The sequence below is a fragment of the Fundulus heteroclitus genome, unplaced genomic scaffold (assembly GCF_011125445.2).
Source record: "Fundulus heteroclitus isolate FHET01 unplaced genomic scaffold, MU-UCD_Fhet_4.1 scaffold_279, whole genome shotgun sequence".
Lineage (NCBI taxonomy): Eukaryota > Metazoa > Chordata > Actinopteri > Cyprinodontiformes > Fundulidae > Fundulus > Fundulus heteroclitus.
This window is the reverse complement of record NW_023396688.1, coordinates 60,919-83,967: the sequence shown is the minus strand read 5'-3', so window position 1 is coordinate 83,967 and position 23,049 is coordinate 60,919. Positions and strand designations below refer to the sequence as shown.

Here is a 23,049-nt window from a genome sequence, read left to right as displayed (position 1 = left end):
TTCCAGGTGGAGAATCCTCTGACACAGCATTGGTGAATGACATCACGCTTATGACAGGAGCGTTATCATTCACATCGATCACTTCAACAATCACTTTGCTCGAATCAGTCAGACCTCCCTGATCCTTTGCGTCAATTCTGAGTTCATACTTCTTATCCTTTTCGAAATCTATTGGACCCGAGACAGATAATACCCCAGTCTGCGGATCAATGGATAACAATTCAGCAACGTTGCTCTTTGCGTTTGAGACGGAATACGTGATGCGGCCGTTTGCTCCGCTGTCTGCGTCTGTAGCATTAACTGTGACAATATGTGCGCCAGCTGAGGCGTTTTCTGTAACAGCTGCCTTATACACAGACTGGTTAAAAACAGGAGCGTTGTCATTTGCATCTAAAACATTTATATTTATATTCATGGTACCAGATCTTTGTGGGCTGCCACCGTCCACTGCTATAAGCCTTAATGATAAATGCGGCACTCCCTCTCGGTCTAGTTGCTTCTGTAGAACCATCTCTGCGTATTTGCTCCCTTCTGAATTGACGTGCTGCTTTAAAACGAAATTTTCGTTCGGGGTTAAAGCATAATTTTGCAAAGCATTAACGCCGACATCAGGGTCCTCTGCGCTGTCTAGCACAAATCGGGCTCCAAGATTAGCGGACTCGCTGATCTCTAACATGATATCTGTTTTCCTAAACATCGGACTGTGATCATTCACGTCCAAAACTTCAATTGTTACAGGATGCAGCTCCATCGGGTTTTCTAAAATCATTTCAAAGCTGAAACTGCAGGAGGCTTCGTCTCCGCAAAGCTGCTCTCGGTCTATTCTCTCATTCACTACGAGAACGCCTTTGTCTGCTTTCAGCTCGGTGTGCTGAATGCTGTCTCCCGTCACGATGCGGGCACGACCAGAACGGAGCCTTTTGAGTTCCAGCCCTAAATCCTCCGCTATATGTCCGATAACAGAACCCTTCTTCATCTCCTCTGGAATAGAGTAGCGGATATGTCCGAAAACTGCATGGAAAGAATAAAAAAGCAACGGAGCTTGTATCCACAGAAAGCCGAAAAGGAAGTGCCATCTGCAAAACGGCTGATGAGACGCCATGATTCGAAGATTACAATTTGAAGACAGACGGGGGAAAAACGGCAAAAAAAAGGATTTTTCAATCGTATTCCTGTATCCACTCCTTTAAAAGGAAATGTTTCCTCGCTGCACGCTAGGAAAACAACTGGTCAACCTATAATTTCCCATATGCTTGCTTTTCCTGATACACGCCAGAGAAAGAAAGGAGAAACTGCGGTACATTTTATCTTGTTCAACAGCGTCCCTTAGAGACCAAAATGTGAAAAACAGTAAATTGTATAAGGATGAGTAATAAAAAAATTACCCATGAAAAAAGTTACTCTATGATGTTTGTTGTTATTATTATTATTATTATTATTATTATTATTATTATTATTATTATTATTATTATTATTATTATTATTATTAATTGTTATTAATTATTATTAATTATTATTATTATAATTACAATATTATTATACTATAGCGTACAGTGGGGTAGACCGTTTATAGCTCTAAGGTATTAAAAATCAGTAACACATATTCAGAAGAAATCACTAAGGACAGGAGCTGTCCCTACTGTAGTGCTGAAAACAGCAAAAGCCATATCAATATTGCTCATATATACATGCAAAATTGATTCATCAATACAATAAAGAAATGCTCTTTGATAGTAATCACAGCTGCTCACCTCTAGAGGAGAGTCAGGTTCATCCAGGATGTTCTTCTCGCTCTGTATCAGCTGCATGGTTCCTGTGGAACTGGGGTCCATTATCAACACGTTCTGACCACCAGCTCCTCCAAACTTATTGTCACTCTTTCTGGAGTCAGTGGTCCTGCACACCTCGTAGTTGTACACGTGCGGCAGAGTCCCTGTTCCCAAAGTGTCTGAGTAACGTGGAGGATAATATGGAATCACAGGGAGGTTGGAGTGATACAGGATGCGAGACTGTCTCCATCTGTAGATCTTGACTGATATAATAACCACTAAACACGTGATGAAGAGGAAGGAGACCACAGCCAGAGCCAAGACCAGGTAAAAAGTCAGGTTGTCATTGTACTCCTTATCGTGAGGAAAGTCAGTGAACTCGGACAGCACTTCAGGGAAGCTGTCTGCCACCGCCACGTTAACAATGACTGTAGCTGAACGAGAGGGCTGCCCGTTGTCCTCCACTATCACAGTCAGTCTCTGTTTCACAGCATCTTTATCAGTCACCTGACGGATTGTTCTTATTTCTCCATTCTGTGAGCCCACTTCAAACAGCGCCCTGTCTGTGGCTTTCTGCAGTTTATAGGAGAGCCAGGCGTTCTGTCCAGAGTCCACATCTACAGCCACCACTTTAGTCACCAGGTAGCCCACATCTGCTGAACGAGGCACCATTTCAGCTACCACAGAGCCACCAGTCTGGACCGGGTACAGAACCTGAGGAGGGTTATCGTTCTGGTCCTGGATCAGGATTTTCACAGTCACGTTGCTGCTGAGTGGAGGAGAGCCTCCATCCTGTGTTTTGACAACGAAAAGTAATTCTTTAATTTGTTCGTAATCAAATGAGCGCACTGCCTGTATGACTCCACTTGCTGCATTTATAGAAACATATTCAGATATTGGAGATCCACCAACATTTATGTCCTCTAAAATATATGATACGCGAGCATTTTGGTTTGCATCAGGATCTTTGGCTATTAGTGTGAGAACAGACAAACCTGGAGAGTTATTCTCTTTTATAAAGGCGCTGTAAACATTCTGCGAAAAAGTTGGAGCGTTGTCATTCACATCAGACAATTTTAGGTTAAAAGTACTTTTAGCTGAGAGAGGAGGTATTCCAGCATCTGTAGCAACAACAGTAATGTTATACTCTGAAACGCTTTCACGATCTAATACAGAATCAGTTATCAGATTATAGTAATTTTTTAGATTGGACTTGATCTTAAAAGGCACAGTTCCTTCAATTTTGCAGCTCACCTGTCCATTATCAGCCGAATCCAGGTCTTTCACGTTAATAATACCAACAGTTGTCCCCGGGGGAGAGTCCTCTGACACAGCATCAGTGAATGACATTACGCTTATTACAGGCGGGTTATCATTTAAATCTATTACTTCAATCACCACTTTACTTGAATCTGTCAACCCACCTTGATCTTTTGCATTAATTCTGAGTTCAAACTTTTTGTCCTTTTCATAATCAATTTCACCGTTTATATAGATCATTCCAGAAATTTGATCCATCCTAAATAAACTATTTAGAGCACTATTGCCATCTGAAAAATGAAATGTAACAATACTATTTGACCCGAAATCTGCATCACTGGCATTAACAGTGGTAACATACGTGTTTTTGGGAGCATTTTCGGAAACAGACGCCTTATATACTGTTTGATTGAAAACAGGTGCATTATCGTTAACATCAAGAACAACAACATTAATATTTACAGTACCAGATCTCTGAGGAGTTCCTCCGTCCACAGCGATTAGTTTCAAAAACAGATTAGGCTTTGTTTCTCGGTCTAAAGGCTTCTCAAGCACCATCTCTGCATATTTCTTTCCTTCTGCATTTGAATGTTGCTTAAGAATGAAATTATCATTTTCACTTAAGAAATATTCCCTCAAACCGTTCACACCCACATCGGGGTCTTCTGCACTAGTCAGTGAAAAACGAGCTCCAGCCGTAGCCGATTCGCTGATGTCAAAATTGTTTTTTTCTGTTTCAAACGTGGGCGAATGATCATTAATATCTGTAATCTCAACCGTAATTTGATGCAGCTCCATAGGATTTTCTAGAATCATCTCAAAGCTGAAACTGCACGGCGTTGTGCCACCGCAAAGCTGCTCTCGGTCGATTCTCTCCTTCACTGTTAAAATCCCTTTGTCTGCCTTCAGCTCGACGTACTGGACGCTCTCAGCGCTCACGATGCGGGCCCGCCCAGAACGGAGCCTTTTCAGATCCAAGCCAAGGTCCTGTGCGACATTACCGATCAGGGAGCCTTTTCTCATCTCCTCTGGGATCGAATATCTGATATGTCCCGTAACAAAAAAGACGAGGTGACAAAGGAGAAAATAACGCAGCAAATTCTGTGTGAAGCCAAAGCGCCATTTTACCCTTCCGCTCTGCGGTCCTATTCCACAAGCCATGATACAAGAAAAAATTTAAAATAAATAAATAAAACAAGAAAAAGGAAAAATTATGTTTTAAGACGACCAAAAGGTTGTTTTGTGAAATTGGAAAAAAGTAGAACTGAAGATAAAATACATAACTTTTAAATGTTCCTTCTGATTTCTCCCTTAAAGTGTCTGTAAAGCTGTGATACAAGCGCAGATGAAGAGAAAATGCTTTCCCCTGATTGGTCACAGTAATAAGGGAGGAGAATTTGATATAACGTCTGAGTGGACATGCATTAGCCAACAGCGTCACTTAGAGTCCAGAATCAGTATCATGAAGGCAAAGTTAAGATTTGCAAACGTGCACATGACTGATTTCTCCTTTATTAATAAAACTACCAGAAAGAAGATCAAATAAATTATGTTCTGGCCACATGTCAATGAAGTACAGTATATTTTGATCAGCTGAAAATTGTACTAATATACAGCTGTTATATTATATTCATCAGATAACTAGTTTGACTTGGGTAGTCTAAAGTAAAAAAAAAATAAAAATAACCGTGTATAAATAAATAAAAAGTAACAAAGGCATTTAAGTTTTCATTTAATTTTGGACATCGATACGATGAGGTATTTAACAAAATTGTAATTATACTCTCAGAAACACAAAACTCTAATTTACGCAAATGGAAGAGGTGAAACCCCCCCCCCCCCCCCCCCCCCCCCCCCCCCCCACCGAGAAACTTCATTTAAAAATGCTAGAGTTTTTTCAGGCTGTAAGAATTAAAGTTTTTCTTAATGAAAAAAGTGAAAAATGTCCATGGAGCTGAAAGGAGCTCTGTGTGGAAACTGGATTGATAAAGGTAAACTAAGAACATGAAAATAGCCATAGTGTCTCATTAACTTACAGAAGAGAGTATTTAAAAATGTATTAAATTTTACGTGATCAGAATAAGGACAATGCACTATGTATATTATAATTTGTCAAAAAATAACAGCGTGATACAGCTACAATGGCATTTACTGTTACAAATCGCTTATGTATTAAAAAAATATTTATTATGGTGTAAATACATTTTTGATTAACCTATATTTAAAAAGATAAAGGATTCACTGAATATAAAACCTCTGACAAGGGTGACCTTGCCATTAAGGACAGCAGCACACATGACCGTGTACAAGAGAGTCTACCATAACCAAACAATCATGAAAATAATATAAAGTGTGAGCAATTTAATAAATATTAAGAGATTAGTGTTGAAAACTAATGAAATATCTTTGACAGATCAACAGCTGGTGAAAATATGTTTCTAATATTATATTAAACAGACAAGGACGTAGCAGTAATAAAAACAATTGTCAAAGAAAGTAAAATCAGATGCTCTAGAGTTGACGAGATGAGTTGATGCTCCACTTTACTTGTATTACTTATTTCATGGGTACAAAGAAGATCTAAACATCACAAATTCATCAAAACATCAATAACTTCAAACGCCTCCTAATCAAAGACCACGGAACAGGAACTGATAACTCTTTTCGGGAAATTCTTTTCAAACTGATGCTAAATAAGGTGCTTTCCATGGTGCTGAAGAACAATCGCTGCAAACGCGCTATAAAAATGACAAAATGTAGAACAAATGATAGAGAAAAGAATGTAATACCAATTTAGATTTAGTTTTTTTTACCTCTAAAGGGGAGTCAGGTTCATCCAGGATGCTCTTCTCACTCTGTATCCGCTGCATGGTTCCTGTAGAACTGGGGTCCATTATCAACACGTTCTGACCACCAGCTCCTCCAAACTTATTGTCACTCTTTCTGGAGTCAGTGGTCCTGCAAACCTCGTAGTTGTACACGTGTGGCAGAGTCCCTGTTCCCAAAGTGTCTGAGTAACGTGGAGGATAATATGGAATCACAGGGAGGTTGGAGTGATACAGGATGCGAGACTGTCTCCATCTGTAGATCTTGACTGATATAATAACCACTAAACACGTGATGAAGAGGAAGGAGACCACAGCCAGAGCCAAGACCAAGTAAAAAGTCAGGTTGTTATTGTACTCCTTATCGTGAGGAAAGTCAGTGAACTCGGACAGCACTTCAGGGAAGCTGTCCGCCACCGCCACGTTAACAATGACTGTAGCTGAACGAGAGGGCTGCCCGTTGTCCTCCACTATCACAGTCAGTCTCTGTTTCACAGCATCTTTATCAGTCACCTGACGGATTGTTCTTATTTCTCCATTCTGTGATCCCACTTCAAACAGCGCCCTGTCTGTGGCTTTCTGCAGTTTATAGGAGAGCCAGGCGTTCTGTCCAGAGTCCACATCTACAGCCACCACTTTAGTCACCAGGTAGCCCACATCTGCTGAACGAGGCACCATTTCAGCTACCACAGAGCCACCAGTCTGGACTGGGTACAGAACCTGAGGAGGGTTATCGTTCTGGTCCTGGATCAGGATTTTCACAGTCACGTTGCTGCTGAGTGGAGGAGAGCCTCCATCCTGCGCTTTTACAATGAAAACCAATTCTTTAATTTGTTCATAATCAAATGAGCGCACTGCCTGTATGACTCCACTTTCTGCATTTACAGAAACATATTCAGAAACTGATGAGCCAGCGATACTTTTGCCCTCCAAGATATATGATATTCGAGCGTTTTGGTTCTCATCAGGATCTTTGGTTTTCAGAGCAATGACAGAGACGCCAGGGGAGTTATTCTCTGTAATAAATCCTCTGTAAACACGTTCTGAAAAGACTGGAGCATTGTCATTCACATCAGACACTTTCAAATTAAAGATTCTTTTAGCTGAGAGAGGAGGTGCTCCGTTGTCTGTAGCAACAACAGTAATGTTATACTCTGAAACGCTTTCCCGATCTAATACAGAATCAGTTATCAGAGTATAATAATTTTTTAGGTTGGACTTGATCTTAAAAGGCACAGTTCCTTCTATTTTACAGCTCACTTGTCCGTTATCACCTGAATCCATGTCTTTTACATTAAAAATGGCAATAGTTGTTTCAGGAGGAGAGTCCTCTGACACGGGACTGGTGAATGACATCACGCTTATGACAGGAGCGTTATCATTTACATCTCCTACATCAATTATTACTTTGCAGGAATCTGTCAAGCCTCCTTGATCCTTTGCATGGATCTGAAGCTCAAACTTCTTATCTTTTTCAAAATCAATAGGCCCCGCAGTTAAAATGACACCGCTTTTTTCATCAATCTTAAATAAATCTCCAAGAGCGCTACTAAGATCTGAAAAATAATATGTCACAATATTGTTTGATCCAAAATCTGCATCACTGGCATTTACTGTGGTAACGTAAGTGTTTTTAAGAGTGTTTTCTATCACTGTGGCTTTGTAAAATGTCTGATTAAATACAGGTGCGTTATCGTTCACATCAAGAACAACAACATTAATATTTACAGTACCAGATCTCTGAGGAGTTCCTCCATCCACAGCGATCAGTTTTAGAGAGAGATTTGGATTTGTCTCTCTATCTAAAGGCTTCTGTAGCACCATCTCTGCATATTTCTTTCCGTCTGCATTTGAATGTTGCTTTATAGCAAAATGTTCATTTTCACTCAATAAATATTCTTTGAGTCCGTTCACACCCACATCTAGGTCCTCTGCAGTCGCCAATGGGAAACGAGCACCATTTGCGGCACTCTCGCTTATTTCAAAATGCATACTATCCCTTTTAAACGTGGGCGAATGATCATTAACATCTGTAATCTCGACCGTAATTTGATGCATCTCCATAGGATTTTCTAGAATCATCTCAAAGCTGAAACTGCACGGCGATGTGCCGCCGCAAAGCTGCTCCCGGTCGATTCTCTCCTTCACTGCTAAAATCCCTTTGTCTGCCTTCAGCTCGACGTACTGGACGCTCTCAGCGCTCACGATGCGGGCCCGCCCAGAACGGAGCCTTTTCAGATCCAAGCCAAGGTCCTGTGCGACATTACCGATCGGGGAGCCTTTCCTCATCTCCTCTGGGATCGAATATCTGATATGTCCCGTAACAAAAAAGACGAAGTGACAAAGGAAAAAATAACGCAGCAAATTCTGTCCGAAGCCAAAGCGCCATTTTATCCATCCGCTCTGCGATCCTATTTCACAAGCCATGACCGAAAAAAAACAAGCACTTAAAAATTATATTTTAAGACGATCAAAGTGTTTTTTTTCGAAAATAACTAAAATAAATCCAGAGATTAGGCATATAACTTTTAAATGTTCCTTCTGATTTCTGCCTTGTAGTGTCTGTAAAGCTGTGATATCAGCGCAGATGAAGGGAAAATGCTTTCCCCCGATTGGCCACAGTAATAAGGGAGGAGAATGTGATGTAATGTCCATAGGATATGTATTAACCAACAGCGTCACTTAGAGTCCACAATCAGCCTCACCAAGGTAAAGTTAAGACTTTTAAAAGTGCAACTGACTGATTACTCCTTAATTATCATTATTATTATTATTATTATTATTATTATTATTATTATTATAATAATAATAATAATAATAATAATAATAATAATAATAATAATAATAATAATAATAATAATTAGAAAGAAGATCACCTGAAATATGTTGCCATTATTTCGATGAAGAACAGCTTGTTTTGATCAGCTGAAAATGGTATTAATAAATAATTTATGTTTTTAATTTAACATAACGGAGAAGAATTCACTTAGATAAAATACATAAAAAATGAAGTGTATAAATACATTAAAACAACACAGAAGCTTTATGTTTTAATTTATCTTTGATCATTGATATGCTGTGGTTAGTGATGGGTCGATGAGGCGTCATGAAACGTTTCGGCACATTGCAACTCTGTATTGATACTGTGCCGATACTGTGTCACTGAATACTGACACCTGCTGGACCTTAAAAATCCCTACAGGCAACCTGGTTGACAGAGTTAACTGACACTGATTTGATGACCAAGCATACACAATACAATTTAAATCATTGTATGTTGCATTGTATTATTTTATATTTTCATTTGAATTAAACATATATTTGTTTTTGTTTTTTTGATACAGTCAATAAATAATGTGAAGGAGGATGCTTGTGGACTGGCTTTTTTATTTTTTTACAAATGGTTGATCGGGCGCTGTGTTTAGTTACCTGACTGATATCATCTGTTCTGAAATCGGACATGCTGAGTATGACAAAGGGAGGAAGAACTACTCAGAGTAGCAACTTTCTACTCAGTGTAGATCAGCCGTTTTTTTTTTTCTGAAACGACGCTCAGAAGTAGAACAAAGACGCACAGCGCAACCCGCCCAACCAAAAAAGCGTTGCAGAACCCATCCATCAGTGGTGCGCTCCGATCAGCACCTGGCGCTCACAGAGCGAGACTGTGGTACAACACCATCACACCAGAGTTGCAAAATAGTTAAAAATTAACCATTATTAACTGTTATTTTGTTTACAGTTCAGCTTGGATTTTATTTACTGCGCAGCATAGCTCTGCTGTGCGCGCTACTGTGCGCGAATGCACACGCGTGCAGCTTAGAGGGAACAGAAACAGTTTGGCGCGTCAGTCAGTTCGAAACAGGTGCTGTATTGGTCACGTGACCGAAACAGTTCCTGTATCGGTCACGTGACTTTTCCGTAGCAATACACACATCGACACGGGTTTCGCTCTATGAGACCGACACATGCGCCGACGCATCGGTGTTGCCGGACCCATCACTAGCTGTGGTATTCCACAAAATGTAATAAATAGCAGATCAGAGAACCTGATATTCAAGCTAGACACGGAGTTGAGCTTAAAAGGTTTATTTTAAAAATAAAACAAATAAAGAAAAAATAGATGTGGGCAGAAAATGTCCAGACTAACAGGGCCGATGAGCTGTCCATCAGGGGCAAGGCTAACAAGGGAAATCCAAAAACTTCAAACTAGGGTCAAAACAGGCAGTGAGACAAGAAATGCTGGAAGGTTTGCTCACACGAAGGCTTTCTGAGGATCTGACAGCGAGTGGCTGTGGGAGGCAGGAATAAATAAAGCAGAGTCCCAGGTGACATGATTGAACCGAATTACCAGCAGCAGGTGATTTGAATGAGGTAAAATGACTGGAGCTATGGTAGAGGGTGCAGGCTGAAATAAGTATGAATGGAGCTTAATAGAAATACAAGGACAAACTCTGACTGAAAACATAAACACAAAACTCTAAGGGCAAACTAATGTAAGAATTAACTAGAAGGCAAAAGTAAAAAAAAATGCAGCAATGAGGAAAACCATCTAACACATTTAAAACATTAAAAAGCAGTGAAATCTATGGCAAACCCTGACGGCAAAAAACAATAACGGAATATTGCAAGACCTATAGAACATAAATAATAATGACAACACAAATCTAAATCAAAACCATACCCAGACACCTCCAAATCATGACAAAAATATAAATGTTACTTTAAGAAACACAAACTTTTCAGTTCAGCAAATGGAAAAGGTGAACAAAACTTGTCAATAGCACAATGCCAAAGAGTTTTGCCAGGCTGTAAGAATTAAAGCCAAACCACAAACTTCCTCAAAGAAAAAATGTGCGAAACTGTCCATGGGCTCTATGTGAGAAACTAGATTTATAAAGCTAAACTCAGGACATGAAAACAGCCACAATGTCTCACTAACTTACAGAGTATTTAAAAATGATTGATCACATTTTACATGATCAGAATAGGAATGATGGAATATGTACACTATAATTAGTAAAAAATAAATAAAAAAAGATAGTGATACCAATACAATGGCATATAACATGAGAAACCCCATCCGTAATTGAGAAATTATACAAATTGGTGTAAAATATTTTTTTCAATTAACCTTTTTTATGCAGACAAAGGACTTGTTAAGACCAAAACCTCTTTGACAAGGGTGACCTGGCTAAGGAAGGCAGCAACAGCACACATGGCAGTGGACAAGAGAGCCAACAATAACCAAACAACCATTAAAATATACAAAATGCCAACTATTCTACAAACAAGGAAAGGGACTGGTTTTTAAAAGTGCTTAACTGTGTTTGTCAGATCAACCACTGGTGAATAAGCGTTGCTACCATTTTATACTCTTTTTATAAATTCAAACGCGTCCTGACCAAATACCACAAAATATCAACTGGTAACAATTTTTGTGAATTTTTTTGCCAAGTGATGCTACATAAGGCGCTTTCCATGGTGTTGAAGAACGTTTACCGCATACTTCAAACAAAAATTACACAAAGTCAGAGAAAGGAAAGAGAAGAACTTTAGATCAATTTTAATTTTGTCTCACCTCTAGAGGAGAGTCAGGTTCATCCAGGATGCTCTTCTCACTCTGTATCCGCTGCATGGTTCCTGTAGAACTGGGGTCCATTATCAACACGTTCTGACCACCAGCTCCTCCAAACTTATTGTCACTCTTTCTGGAGTCAGTGGTCCTGCACACCTCGTAGTTGTACACGTGTGGCAGAGTCCCTGTTCCCAAAGTGTCTGAGTAACGTGGAGGATAATATGGAATCACAGGGAGGTTGGAGTGATACAGGATGCGAGACTGTCTCCATCTGTAGATCTTGACTGATATAATAACCACTAAACACGTGATGAAGAGGAAGGAGACCACAGCCAGAGCCAAGACCAGGTAAAAAGTCAGGTTGTCATTGTACTCCTTATCGTGAGGAAAGTCAGTGAACTCGGACAGCACTTCAGGGAAGCTGTCCGCCACCGCCACGTTAACAATGACTGTAGCTGAACGAGAGGGCTGCCCGTTGTCCTCCACTATCACAGTCAGTCTCTGTTTCACAGCATCTTTATCAGTCACCTGACGGATTGTTCTTATTTCTCCATTCTGTGAGCCCACTTCAAACAGCGCCCTGTCTGTGGCTTTCTGCAGTTTATAGGAGAGCCAGGCGTTCTGTCCAGAGTCCACATCTACAGCCACCACTTTAGTCACCAGGTAGCCCACATCTGCTGAACGAGGCACCATTTCAGCTACCACAGAGCCACCAGTCTGGACCGGGTACAGAACCTGAGGAGGGTTGTCATTCTGGTCCTGGATCAGGATTTCCACAGTGACGTTGCTGCTGAGTGGAGGAGAGCCTCCATCCTGTGCTTTTACAACAAAAACTAATTCTTTAATTTGTTCATAATCAAATGATCGCACTGCTTGAATGACTCCACTTTCTGAATTAACAGAAACAAATTCAGAAACTGACGAGCCAGCGATATTTTTGCCCTCCAAAATATATGATATTCGAGCATTTTGGTTCTCATCAGGATCTTTGGTTTTCAGAGCAAGGACAGAGACACCAGGGGAGTTATTCTCTGTAATAAATCCTCTGTAAACCCGCTCTGAAAAAACTGGAGCATTGTCATTCACATCAGACACTTTCAAATTAAAGATTCTTTTAGCTGAGAGAGGAGGTGCTCCGTTGTCTGTAGCAACAACAGTGATGTTGTACTCTGCAACACTTTCACGATCTAATACAGAATCAGTTATCAGAGTATAATAATTTTTTAGATTGGACATGATCTTAAAATGAGCACTACCTTCAATTTTACAGCTCACCTGTCCGTTATCACCTGAATCCAGGTCTTTTACATTGATAATCCCAATAGTTGTTCCAGGAGGAGAGTCCTCTGACACAGGACTGGTGAATGACATCACGCTTATGACAGGAGCGTTATCATTTACATCTCCTACATCAATTATCACTTTGCTAGAATCTGTCAACCCTCCCTGATCCTTTGCATCAATTCTGAGTTCGTACTTTTTATCCTTTTCATAATCAATATCACCTTTCACGTAAATGTTTCCTGTCTTTTCTTCAATCATAAACAAATCACTTAGAGCACTGTCAAGGTCTGAGAAATGATATGATACAACACCGTTTGAACCAAAATCCGCATCACTTGCATTAACGGTCGTAACATAAGTTTCTTTAGGAGACATTTCTGTGACAACAACTTTGTACTCAGACTGATTGAAAACAGGTGCATTATCGTTGACATCAAGAACAACGACATTAATATTTACAGTACCAGATCTCTGAGGAGTTCCTCCATCCACAGCGATCAGTTTCAAAGACAGATTAGGGTTTGTTTCTCGGTCTAAAGGCTTCTCAAGCACCATCTCTGCGTATTTCTTCCCTTCCGCATGCGAATGTTGTTTAAGGATAAAATGATCACTATCGCTCAAGAAATAATCTTTCAGTCCGTTCACACCCACATCTAGGTCCTCCGCACTTATCAAGGAGAAACGAGCACCGGTAGCGGCACTTTCGCTTATTTCAAAATGCATGCTATCTCTTTTGAACGTGGGCGAATGATCATTAATATCCGTAATCTCGACCGTAATTTGATGCAGCTCCATAGGATTTTCTAGAATCATCTCAAAGCTGAAACTGCACGGCGTTGTGCCGCCGCAAAGCTGCTCCCGGTCGATTCTCTCCTTCACTGCTAAAATCCCTTTGTCTGCCTTCAGCTCGACGTACTGGACGCTCTCAGCGCTCACGATGCGGGCCCGCCCAGAACGGAGCCTTTTCAGATCCAAGCCAAGGTCCTGTGCGACATTACCGATCAGGGAGCCTTTCCTCATCTCCTCTGGGATCGAATATCTGATATGTCCCGTAACAAAAAAGACGAGGTGACAAAGGAAAAAATAACGCAGCAAATTATGTCCGAAGCCATGGCGCCATGTTGTGCATCCAGGGTGATGTGATATTCCACGAGCCATATTTAGAAGAAAACGATTAGAAATATATGATTTATATCAACCTACACACTTCTATTCAAACAGCAACTATATACCACAGCAGGCAAGACACATTGCTATTTAGATTTCCTTCCTGCGTCTGACTGGAAACGTCTCTTTTCCTCGTATAATAGCTCTGACGAAGCAAAGCGTCTCCTTTCGCCTGATAGGGCAAATAACGAAGGGAGGAGAATGAGAAAAAAAAAATGCAGCACTATATGTTATGTTGACCAGCAGCGTCCCTTAGAGTACAAAATGGGGTGTACAAATGTTGAGTTGTAATGACGAAGGAGACAGATCACCTTTAAAACAAAGTCCAATCACTAAATAAAAATCAATCAATCTTTTACCGTTTTTCGTGAAAAAACTTATATTTTTAGGATCCCTGTGTGTAATGGTTATAAAACAGTTTCAGAAAAAGAGAAAGTAAACATGAGCAAAATAATATGGTTTTGTATTATCATTTGGTCTGTGTCGGTTTTTTCATTATTCCCCTGTACTGGGGTGTCACATATGCGCTGTAAGAGAGCATTTACCAGGAGGAGGACATTTTCAGAGCGCCAAAAAGACAATTTTCTAATGCTTACATGTCCCTTTACTGTTGTCTAGTAGCTTATCCAGTCACTTTCTTTCTTTCACTTTAAGGACAGAATATCATATATAAAATCACAGCACATGAAGCTCAGAGGTCTCATTCTGTCTATGCGCACTGGTCCCGTAGGAACTGGAGCCAAAAACCACTAGGTGCAAACAATAAAAATCATATAACTTATTTAAAACTTCACTTAAACTCACAACTTGTTAGTGTCCAATAAAAAATAATAACTTCACAAAATATTAACTGGACAAATAAAGGAAATTTAATTGTATTACCTTAGAAAATAAATATGTGGATTATGTGAAATAAAACAGAGGTATCAGAAGCTCTAAAATGTTACACACACGCCACAATAGACACATTTAAACTTTGTTACCATACAATGAGCTTTATTACTTACAACTACCAACAATGAAAAATGTAAACACTCAAAGCGGAGACTTGCGTATATAAATGTTGAAATACTATAATAACTGCTCACTCCACATTCAGATAAATATGTAACTCCCATTTAAAACCAAAAACAATACCTAAGACTAAATTGCAACCCACCATATGGAAGCAGTGCGAGTAAACATATAAACAGCAATTTTGAGAGCTTCCAATGTAACAGCTTTCTTTAGTGCTGAAAACGGCATCACACTTCAAAAATTAAGCTATTATTATATGAACACAAGATCCAATTTTTAACTAACCTCTATAGGAGAGTCAGGTTCATCCAGGATACTCTTCTCACTCTGTATCCGCTGCATGGTTCCTGTAGAACTGGGGTCCATTATCAACACGTTCTGACCACCAGCTCCTCCAAACTTATTGTCACTCTTTCTGGAGTCAGTGGTCCTGCACACCTCGTAGTTGTACACGTGTGGCAGAGTCCCTGTTCCCAAAGTGTCTGAGTAACGTGGAGGATAATATGGAATCACAGGGAGGTTGGAGTGATACAGGATGCGAGACTGTCTCCATCTGTAGATCTTGACTGATATAATAACCACTAAACACGTGATGAAGAGGAAGGAGACCACAGCCAGAGCCAAGACCAGGTAAAAAGTCAGGTTGTCATTGTACTCCTTATCGTGAGGAAAGTCAGTGAACTCGGACAGCACTTCGGGGAAGCTGTCCGCCACTGCCACATTAACAATGACTGTAGCTGAACGAGAGGGCTGCCCGTTGTCCTCCACTATCACAGTCAGTCTCTGTTTCACAGCATCTTTATCAGTCACCTGACGGATTGTTCTTATTTCTCCATTCTGTGAGCCCACTTCAAACAGCGCCCTGTCTGTGGCTTTCTGCAGTTTATAGGAGAGCCAGGCATTCTGTCCAGAGTCCACATCTACAGCCACCACTTTAGTCACCAGGTAGCCCACATCTGCTGAACGAGGAACCATTTCAGCCACCACAGAGCCACCAGTCTGGACCGGGTACAGAACCTGAGGAGGGTTATCGTTCTGGTCCTGGATCAGGATTTTCACAGTCACGTTGCTGCTGAGTGGAGGAGAGCCTCCATCCTGTGCTTTCACCAAAAGCTGAAACTGTTTTATTTGCTCATAATCAAATGACCGAATTGCACTAAGAACACCAGTTTGAGAGTTTAAAGACACATAAGCAGAAACTGGATTGCCCCCGACCTGCGTGTCCTCTAAAAAATAGGAGATTCTGGAATTTTGATTCCAGTCAGAATCCCGTGCACTGACAGCAAATATGGAATAGCCAGGTGGATTGTTTTCCATGATGTGTGCAGAATAACTGCTTCTGTCAAATAAAGGGGCATTGTCATTAACATCTGATATTTTAAGATGCAATTCTGTTGACGCAGACAGAGGGGGAGAACCGAAATCAGTAGCTTTTATTGTTATGTTAAAATCTGGGACAGATTCCCTATCTAACTCTTGATCTAAGACCAAATTGTAATAGTTTGTTAAAGAGGATTTAATTGTAAAAGGGAGTTTTCCATCTACAGAGCATTTAATTTGACCATTTTTGTCAGCGTCAGCATCTTTTATGTTCAAAATAGCAACTGTTGTTCCAATAGGGGCATTTTCCAATAATGGGCTGGAAAAAGACATCACACTTATTACTGGAGCATTGTCATTAATATCAAAAACATCAACTATAACTTTACTTGTCCCAATTAAGCCACCTTTATCTTTTGCTTCTACTCGCACCTCGTATTTTTTCTGTTTCTCAAAATCTATTTCACCAGAAACATAAATTGTGCCCGCGCCATCATCAATGCTAAAAATGTCTGCCGCACTTCCTTTCGTTTTAGACAAACTATAAGTAATGAGCCCATTTGGTCCACTATCAGCGTCCGTTGCGTTCACAGTAATAACACTTGTGCCTTTAACCGTGTTTTCTACCACAGTTGCTTTATAAACTGTTTGGTTAAAAACCGGGATATTGTCGTTGGCGTCTAATACAGTCACGTCAATATTCACTGATCCAGATTTCTGGGGGGTCCCTCCGTCAACTGCGATTAATTTTAAATGCAGATCGGGACGTTGTTCTCTGTCTAAAGGCTTCTGTAGCACAATTTCAACATTTTTACTTCCGTCTGGATTTGCATGCTGCTTCAGTATAAAATGGTCGTTTGGTGATAAAACATAATCTTTCAACGCGTTCTGGCCTACATCTAAATCCTCTGCCGTCTGCAGCGGAAACTGAACTCCGATGGCAGCTGATTCACTCACTTCAAACCTGATTGGTTCATTGCTCGGAAAGACGGGAGCGTGATCATTTATATCCAAAACCTCCACGGTGATTCTGTGCAGTTCCATCGGGTTTTCCAAAATTAATTCAAAGCTGAAGCTGCAGGGCGTCACATCTCCGCAAAGCCGTTCTCGGTCCAATCTTTCGTTCACAACGAGGATCCCTTTGTCTGCGTTCAGCTCCGCGTAGTGAACGTTTTCTCCGGTCACAATGCGGGCGCGCCCAGAACGAAGCCTTCTCACATCCAAACCAAGATCTTGCGCCACATTACCGATGACAGAGCCCTTCTTCATTTCCTCTGGCACAGAATAACGAATCTGTCCATCTGCCATGTGCATCAAATAAAGCAAAAAAACAAGCAGCCCCATCCGCCGTTGCAGCACGGAAAATAGTCGCCATTTCATACCTGCAATGGAAGCGCATCCTATGCGCCCCGTCATTTCAAAAAGACAAAAAAAAGACTGTCCAAAGCCGTGGCTTAAAATTAAAATTTATATTCTTCTATGTAATAAAACTGGATTTTCCAGGTCTTCTGTTGCTGTTCACTCGGTTAGAACCAGTCCTTTGAATCTGCAACAAAATAAAGAGAGCCGCCTCCTCTGCATAATTTTTATGGACACATGAGTCGGTGACGAAACGCACAGAAAACATTTTACTGTCCAACAGCGTCGCTTAGAGTCTTGAAAAAGAAACATCAAACGAGACTTGACGAGTTTAACAATCTTTTTGAATTTGTCAAATAAAACGACACTCTTACTTCTCATAAACGTATATATTCCTCTATATAATTTTAGTAATAATGTTGATCTTTGTTCCCTTGTCTAAATTATAAAAACGGCAAAGATTTTATTCGAATAACAAGTACAAACAGTGGGGTGACCATTCTTTAGCTTCTCCCAGGATGTGGAAAAATATTTCCCTCAATTTGCGCTCTTTGAAGATCAGGCAGTTACGTTTTTATGCGTTTGTTCAAATTGACGATACCGTGACACGCATTTTATGTGCTGTTTATGTCTGTCTTCAATGTGTTCCTACATTTTTTTATTTATTTTAGATGCTTTTTTCATTTGATTCTTTTTTTTGTGTGTGGCGTTTTTTGGTTTATTTTTATTTTCTCTTTGCTGTACAGGGGTTTCGTCATCTTTGGATTTTTTTAAAGGCACTATAAAAACAAATGCTCACTGACTGACCCCTTTTATGTAGCTAGTCCTGAATTCATGAAAATTAGTTTACAGCACGTCACTTTACATTGTGCAGGGTGATGGTATGACAGATTGCACTGCACACTAATTTATGCACCTTTCCATAGCTTGGTGTAAATAAATCAATAAATAAATTAAATGAAACTATCCAATTTTTTTGGCACTACTGGTGGTAGTGTGTGCATGGTCAGTGCTTCAGTTAACTTGAGCTAAAATGGCAAAATAGAATGCATGACTCAACCTCTATAGGAGAGTCAGGTTCATCTAGGATGCTCTTCTCACTCTGTATCCGCTGCATGGTTCCTGTAGAACTGGGGTCCATTATCAAGACGTTCTGACCACCAGCTCCTCCAAACTGATTGTCACTCTTTCTGGAGTCTCTAACTCAAGTTAAAGGTTAATTTTTCGTTAATAAAAGCTTTGTTTTTTACTTTTTTTGGATTTAATAAAAGAGAATTTCAGCATCATCGATAACAGTGATGTCATCTAAATGCCTTGAAAAGTATAAAAACATTTTGGATTTTTCGTAGCTCTAGTTGCTCGCTTTTTATGAAAGTAGGTTGACAGGGAAGGAGGGGGGGGGGGGGGGGGGGGGGGGGGGGGGGGCATGCGGCAAAAGACCGGGTCGGATTCGAACCCAGGTTGACCATGTCGAGGATTAAGACCTCTATATAAGGGTGGCGCTACACGCCATGCCACGAACACGCCCAACTATTCATATTGTTTTGGTGTATCAAAACCTGGAATCTAACAGAATGTTTCAGAGTTTGCACCATTTTCATGTCCAGAACATGCCTACAACTTTGAATATTTTTTTTTTGTTTTTGTTTTTATTGTGAAGCAAACGACAGGTAGAACAAAAATATAGAAAACATCAGCATGCATAGCTGTTCTAACTGGGGCCTTTCAGAAAAGGTCTTTATACTGACAGATCATGAGACCTAGATTGCACACAGGTGGAATACATTTTACTAATTATATGACTTTTTAAGGTAACCGGTGGCAGCAGAACTTTGTTGGGTAAAAATAAATTCTTGAATCTCCAAAAGCTGCTCCAGCGTTTCTGTTAGCAATGCATTACTTCTAAAAACACACCAAACATTAGAACTATGCATATATTTCTGACGACTCAAAATGTTGGAAGATGCCATAGTCGGAAAAGGCTTGCTGTGTGTAAAGCAGATGGCTGCATACTTGTCTTTTTTTTATTTTTTTATACAATACAGGCATAAACCGAAAACAAAATAAACTGTCCTAATTTCAAATAGATGAAATTGATTCAAACACAAAGAAAACTGTCTCTAACAATATGTTAGTCACTGGAAAACACCTGGATAGGTCCAATCTTTAGTAATAAAGCATACTATAGAAATGTTATATATTTTATTTCAAGTTGCCACTGTAGCTGAAGTCCCCTTTAAATAAAGTCAAGTGAGTCAAACAAAAAGGCAAGCTGACTTTTAGGTGCTGAAGCATTTCAGGACCAAGGACAGCAAAGCAGCTGCATAGGCACCGGTCAGTCATGAACTCCTTTATGAGTTTGTTGCATAACATCAATTGAAAAGAACAGAGAGCAAGTTTATTGGAATACTTAATGCCGTGCCCGACCTAGGATTTTTCTGAGTAAGGGGCAACAAGTACATAGTTTAGTGTACATAAACATAATAATCACAAGCACACACAACATGTGAATAAATACAGCATTTTATTAATTTTATAAACCATTTTAGTTTTGTACGAATACTTTCAGTTCAAACGATCTCACTTTCTCAAACACAAAGTTCCATGTGGGTGACTACTGTACATTTTGCTCTTCTAAAGCAGCATTATTTTGCTTTTATTGTGACGGGAACCAAACCGTCTGTCAAACTCATTAATTTCTAGTACATTTGCCCATCAGGACCCAAAGCTCAGAACCCCAAGATGACTTAACCACTCACCTGTTACTGTTGTTCATAGATGATTTTTAATCAACACGTGATGAAGAGGAAGGAGACCACAGCCAGAGCCAAGACCAGGTAAAAAGTCAGGTTGTCATTGTACTCCTTATCATGAGAAAAGTCAGCGAACTCGGACAGCACTTCAGGGAAGCTGTCCGCCACCGCCACGTTAACAATGACTGTAGCTGAACGAGAGGGCTGCCCGTTGTCCTCCACTATCACAGTCAGTCTCTGTTTCACAGCATCTTTATCGGTCACCTGACAGATTGTTCTTATTTCTCCATTCTGTGAGCCCACTTCAAACAGCGCCCTGTCTGTGGCTTTCTGCAGTTTATAGGAGAGCCAGGCGTTCTGTCCAGAGTCCACATCTACAGCCACCACTTTAGTCACCAGGTAGCCCACATCTGCTGAACGAGGAACCATTTCAGCTACCACAGAGCCACCAGTCTGGACCGGGTACAGAACCTGAGGGGGGTTGTCGTTCTGGTCCTGGATGCCTATGATAACTGTTGCGTTACTGCGAAGTGGAGGAGAGCCTCCATCCTGTGCTTGTACACGTATTCTATACTCCTTGAGTTGTTCATAGTCAAAAGAATGCAACAACGGAATTACTCCACTTTCTGTAATAATTGAAAAATATTTAGAAACTGGATTTCCATTAATTCCACTGTCAATAAGATAATACGATATACGCGCATTCTGACCGAGGTCAGGATCTGTTGCATAAATCTGCAACAGAGAAACTCCTGGAGGGTTATTCTCCACAATCTCAGTGTTATAAATACCCTTGGTAAATGCTGGTGCGTTGTCATTAACATCTGTGACTTCTAGACCTAAAACCTTTTTGCTAGATAAGGGAGGGATGCCCTCATCCGTGGCAGACAGAGTGATGTTGTATTTAGAATGCTTTTCTCGGTCGAGGATTTGATCTGTCACCAGAGTGTAATAATTTCTTAGGGAAAATTTAATATTAAATGGTAGATTTTCCTCTAAAGTTAATCGCACCTGGCCATTTTTCCCCGAATCCTTATCTTGGACACTAATCAAAGCCACCACTGTACCAAGGGGTGAATCTTCAGAAATCTTCCCTGAGTATGAAGCCATTGTGATGATGGGGCTGTTGTCATTTACATCTGCTACCTCAATTAATAATTTGCTTGCACCTGCTACCCCCCATGGGTCTTTGGCTTGAAGATTTATTTCATAATTTGGATAACTCTCATAATCGAGCTTAGCAGTACGTTTAATCTCCCCACTGTTTGGATTAATCTCAAAAGGACACGAGGAATCATCCTTTTGGTGGGTGAAGAAATATGTGACGTTGCCATTATAACCTTGATCGGCGTCTTCCGCACTGACTTTCGTTACAACTGTACCCGGTAAAACATTTTCCAAAACGGAGGCTTTATATGATGTCTGCGTGAAAATCGGCGCGTTGTCGTTAGCATCTAAAACAGACACGAGAATCTTTACGGTTCCTGATTTTTGCGGCTCCCCACCATCAGCCGCCGTCAATATCAGCGTATGTTTGCTTTCTTTCTCACGGTCCAAATTACTTTGAAGCATCATTTCAGGGTATTTACTGCCATCGGCTCGAATATGTTGCTTAAGAACAAAATGTTCGTTTTCCTTTAAAGAATATCTTTGCAGCGAGTTTATCCCCACGTCAGGATCAGCCGCGCTGTCGAGGAGAAAAACGGTGCCGGTGGGCGTCGATTCACTAATTTCTAAATTTATTTCATTTTCTGGAAAAACAGGAGCGTGATCGTTCACGTCTTGTATTTCAATTGTGATAGAAAACAACTCGAGTGGATCTTCGAGAACAATTTCTAGAGTAAAGCTGCACGGTGATTTTTTTGCGCACAGGCTTTCTCTGTCAATCCTCTCGTTGACAACGATGTGCCCTTTGTTCTGGTTCAGCGCGACATATTGATGCTCACCATCTATAACGAGTCGAGCTCGACCGGACACCAACCTTCTAATATCCAAGCCTAGGTCCTTTGCAACGTCTCCAACAAACAGTCCTTTCCTCATTTCCTCCGGTATAGAATAGCGAATTTGGCCGCTCACCGCAGCAAGGAGGCAGAAAGGCAAAATGGATATTCTCAAAATCAGCGGAGGGCCTCTGCGCATCAGATAACCCATTTTGAAGAAATATAACCAAAAGCAATTCAGTTGTCTCAAAATACACCTTCGATTTTTTCTTTAAAGCGTTCACAAACAAACAAAGCCACCACTCAATCCCAATCCGAGAGCGTAAAAAGGCACCATCTTCGTCTTTTTTCCTTGTCAGAGACGGGTGGAGACGGTTTAAAAAACACACCAACAATGTGCTTAGGCAACAGCACCATCTAAAGCAATATAATAGAATAACTTCATCTCTGTACATGTGTGTGCACAAACCTTGCTCTATTTGTGCAGTTCAGTCTATCCAAGCTGCATTCGTCCTTTTTTCACTAACCTTTGGTGTTGCTGGATTTACATCACTGAAATTATTACAACCTACTTACACATGGAAAAGGGATCACACCAAATACTCTAATATGGCTCCTGCTCTATTTTTTCTTCTCTGTGTTTTGTTATATTTTGCAGTAAAACTATCTAAACAAATATAGAGCCATTTAAAATAAACAGAGGAGATTGCCATACTGACCAGATCAGTAAAAGGCAGCAACCATAGTGAACCTGCACTCAATACAATAAATCACACAAAA

The 23,049-nt window shown here is 40.4% G+C and overlaps 5 protein-coding genes across 5 annotated transcripts; all 5 read right to left on the bottom strand.

The window, feature by feature from the left end:
• Positions 1-1,566: 1,566 nt before the first annotated feature.
• On the bottom strand, positions 1,567-4,388 carry LOC118559352 (protocadherin beta-16-like). Its single transcript, XM_036130024.1, has one exon. It carries the CDS (start codon positions 4,188-4,190, stop codon positions 1,605-1,607), a length of 2,586 nt encoding a protein of 861 aa, XP_035985917.1. The 5' UTR covers positions 4,191-4,388; the 3' UTR covers positions 1,567-1,604.
• Positions 4,389-5,154: 766 nt separating this feature from the next.
• On the bottom strand, positions 5,155-8,449 carry LOC118559344 (protocadherin beta-16-like). Its single transcript, XM_036130007.1, has one exon. The coding sequence runs from the start codon at positions 8,279-8,281 to the stop codon at positions 5,768-5,770; it is 2,514 nt and encodes an 837-aa protein (XP_035985900.1). The 5' UTR covers positions 8,282-8,449; the 3' UTR covers positions 5,155-5,767.
• Positions 8,450-11,402: 2,953 nt separating this feature from the next.
• Positions 11,403-13,950, bottom strand: LOC118559345 (protocadherin beta-16-like). The gene has a single exon (XM_036130008.1). It carries the CDS (start codon positions 13,869-13,871, stop codon positions 11,418-11,420), a length of 2,454 nt encoding a protein of 817 aa, XP_035985901.1. The 5' UTR covers positions 13,872-13,950; the 3' UTR covers positions 11,403-11,417.
• Positions 13,951-14,144: 194 nt separating this feature from the next.
• On the bottom strand, positions 14,145-18,290 carry LOC110369103 (protocadherin gamma-A11). Its single transcript, XM_021321165.2, has one exon. It carries the CDS (start codon positions 17,631-17,633, stop codon positions 15,174-15,176), a length of 2,460 nt encoding a protein of 819 aa, XP_021176840.2. The 5' UTR covers positions 17,634-18,290; the 3' UTR covers positions 14,145-15,173.
• A 1,793-nt stretch (positions 18,291-20,083) lies between these two features.
• On the bottom strand, positions 20,084-22,971 carry LOC105932653 (protocadherin gamma-A9). Its single transcript, XM_036130022.1, has one exon. It carries the CDS (start codon positions 22,478-22,480, stop codon positions 20,366-20,368), a length of 2,115 nt encoding a protein of 704 aa, XP_035985915.1. The 5' UTR covers positions 22,481-22,971; the 3' UTR covers positions 20,084-20,365.
• Between the last annotated feature and the right edge of the window lie 78 nt (positions 22,972-23,049).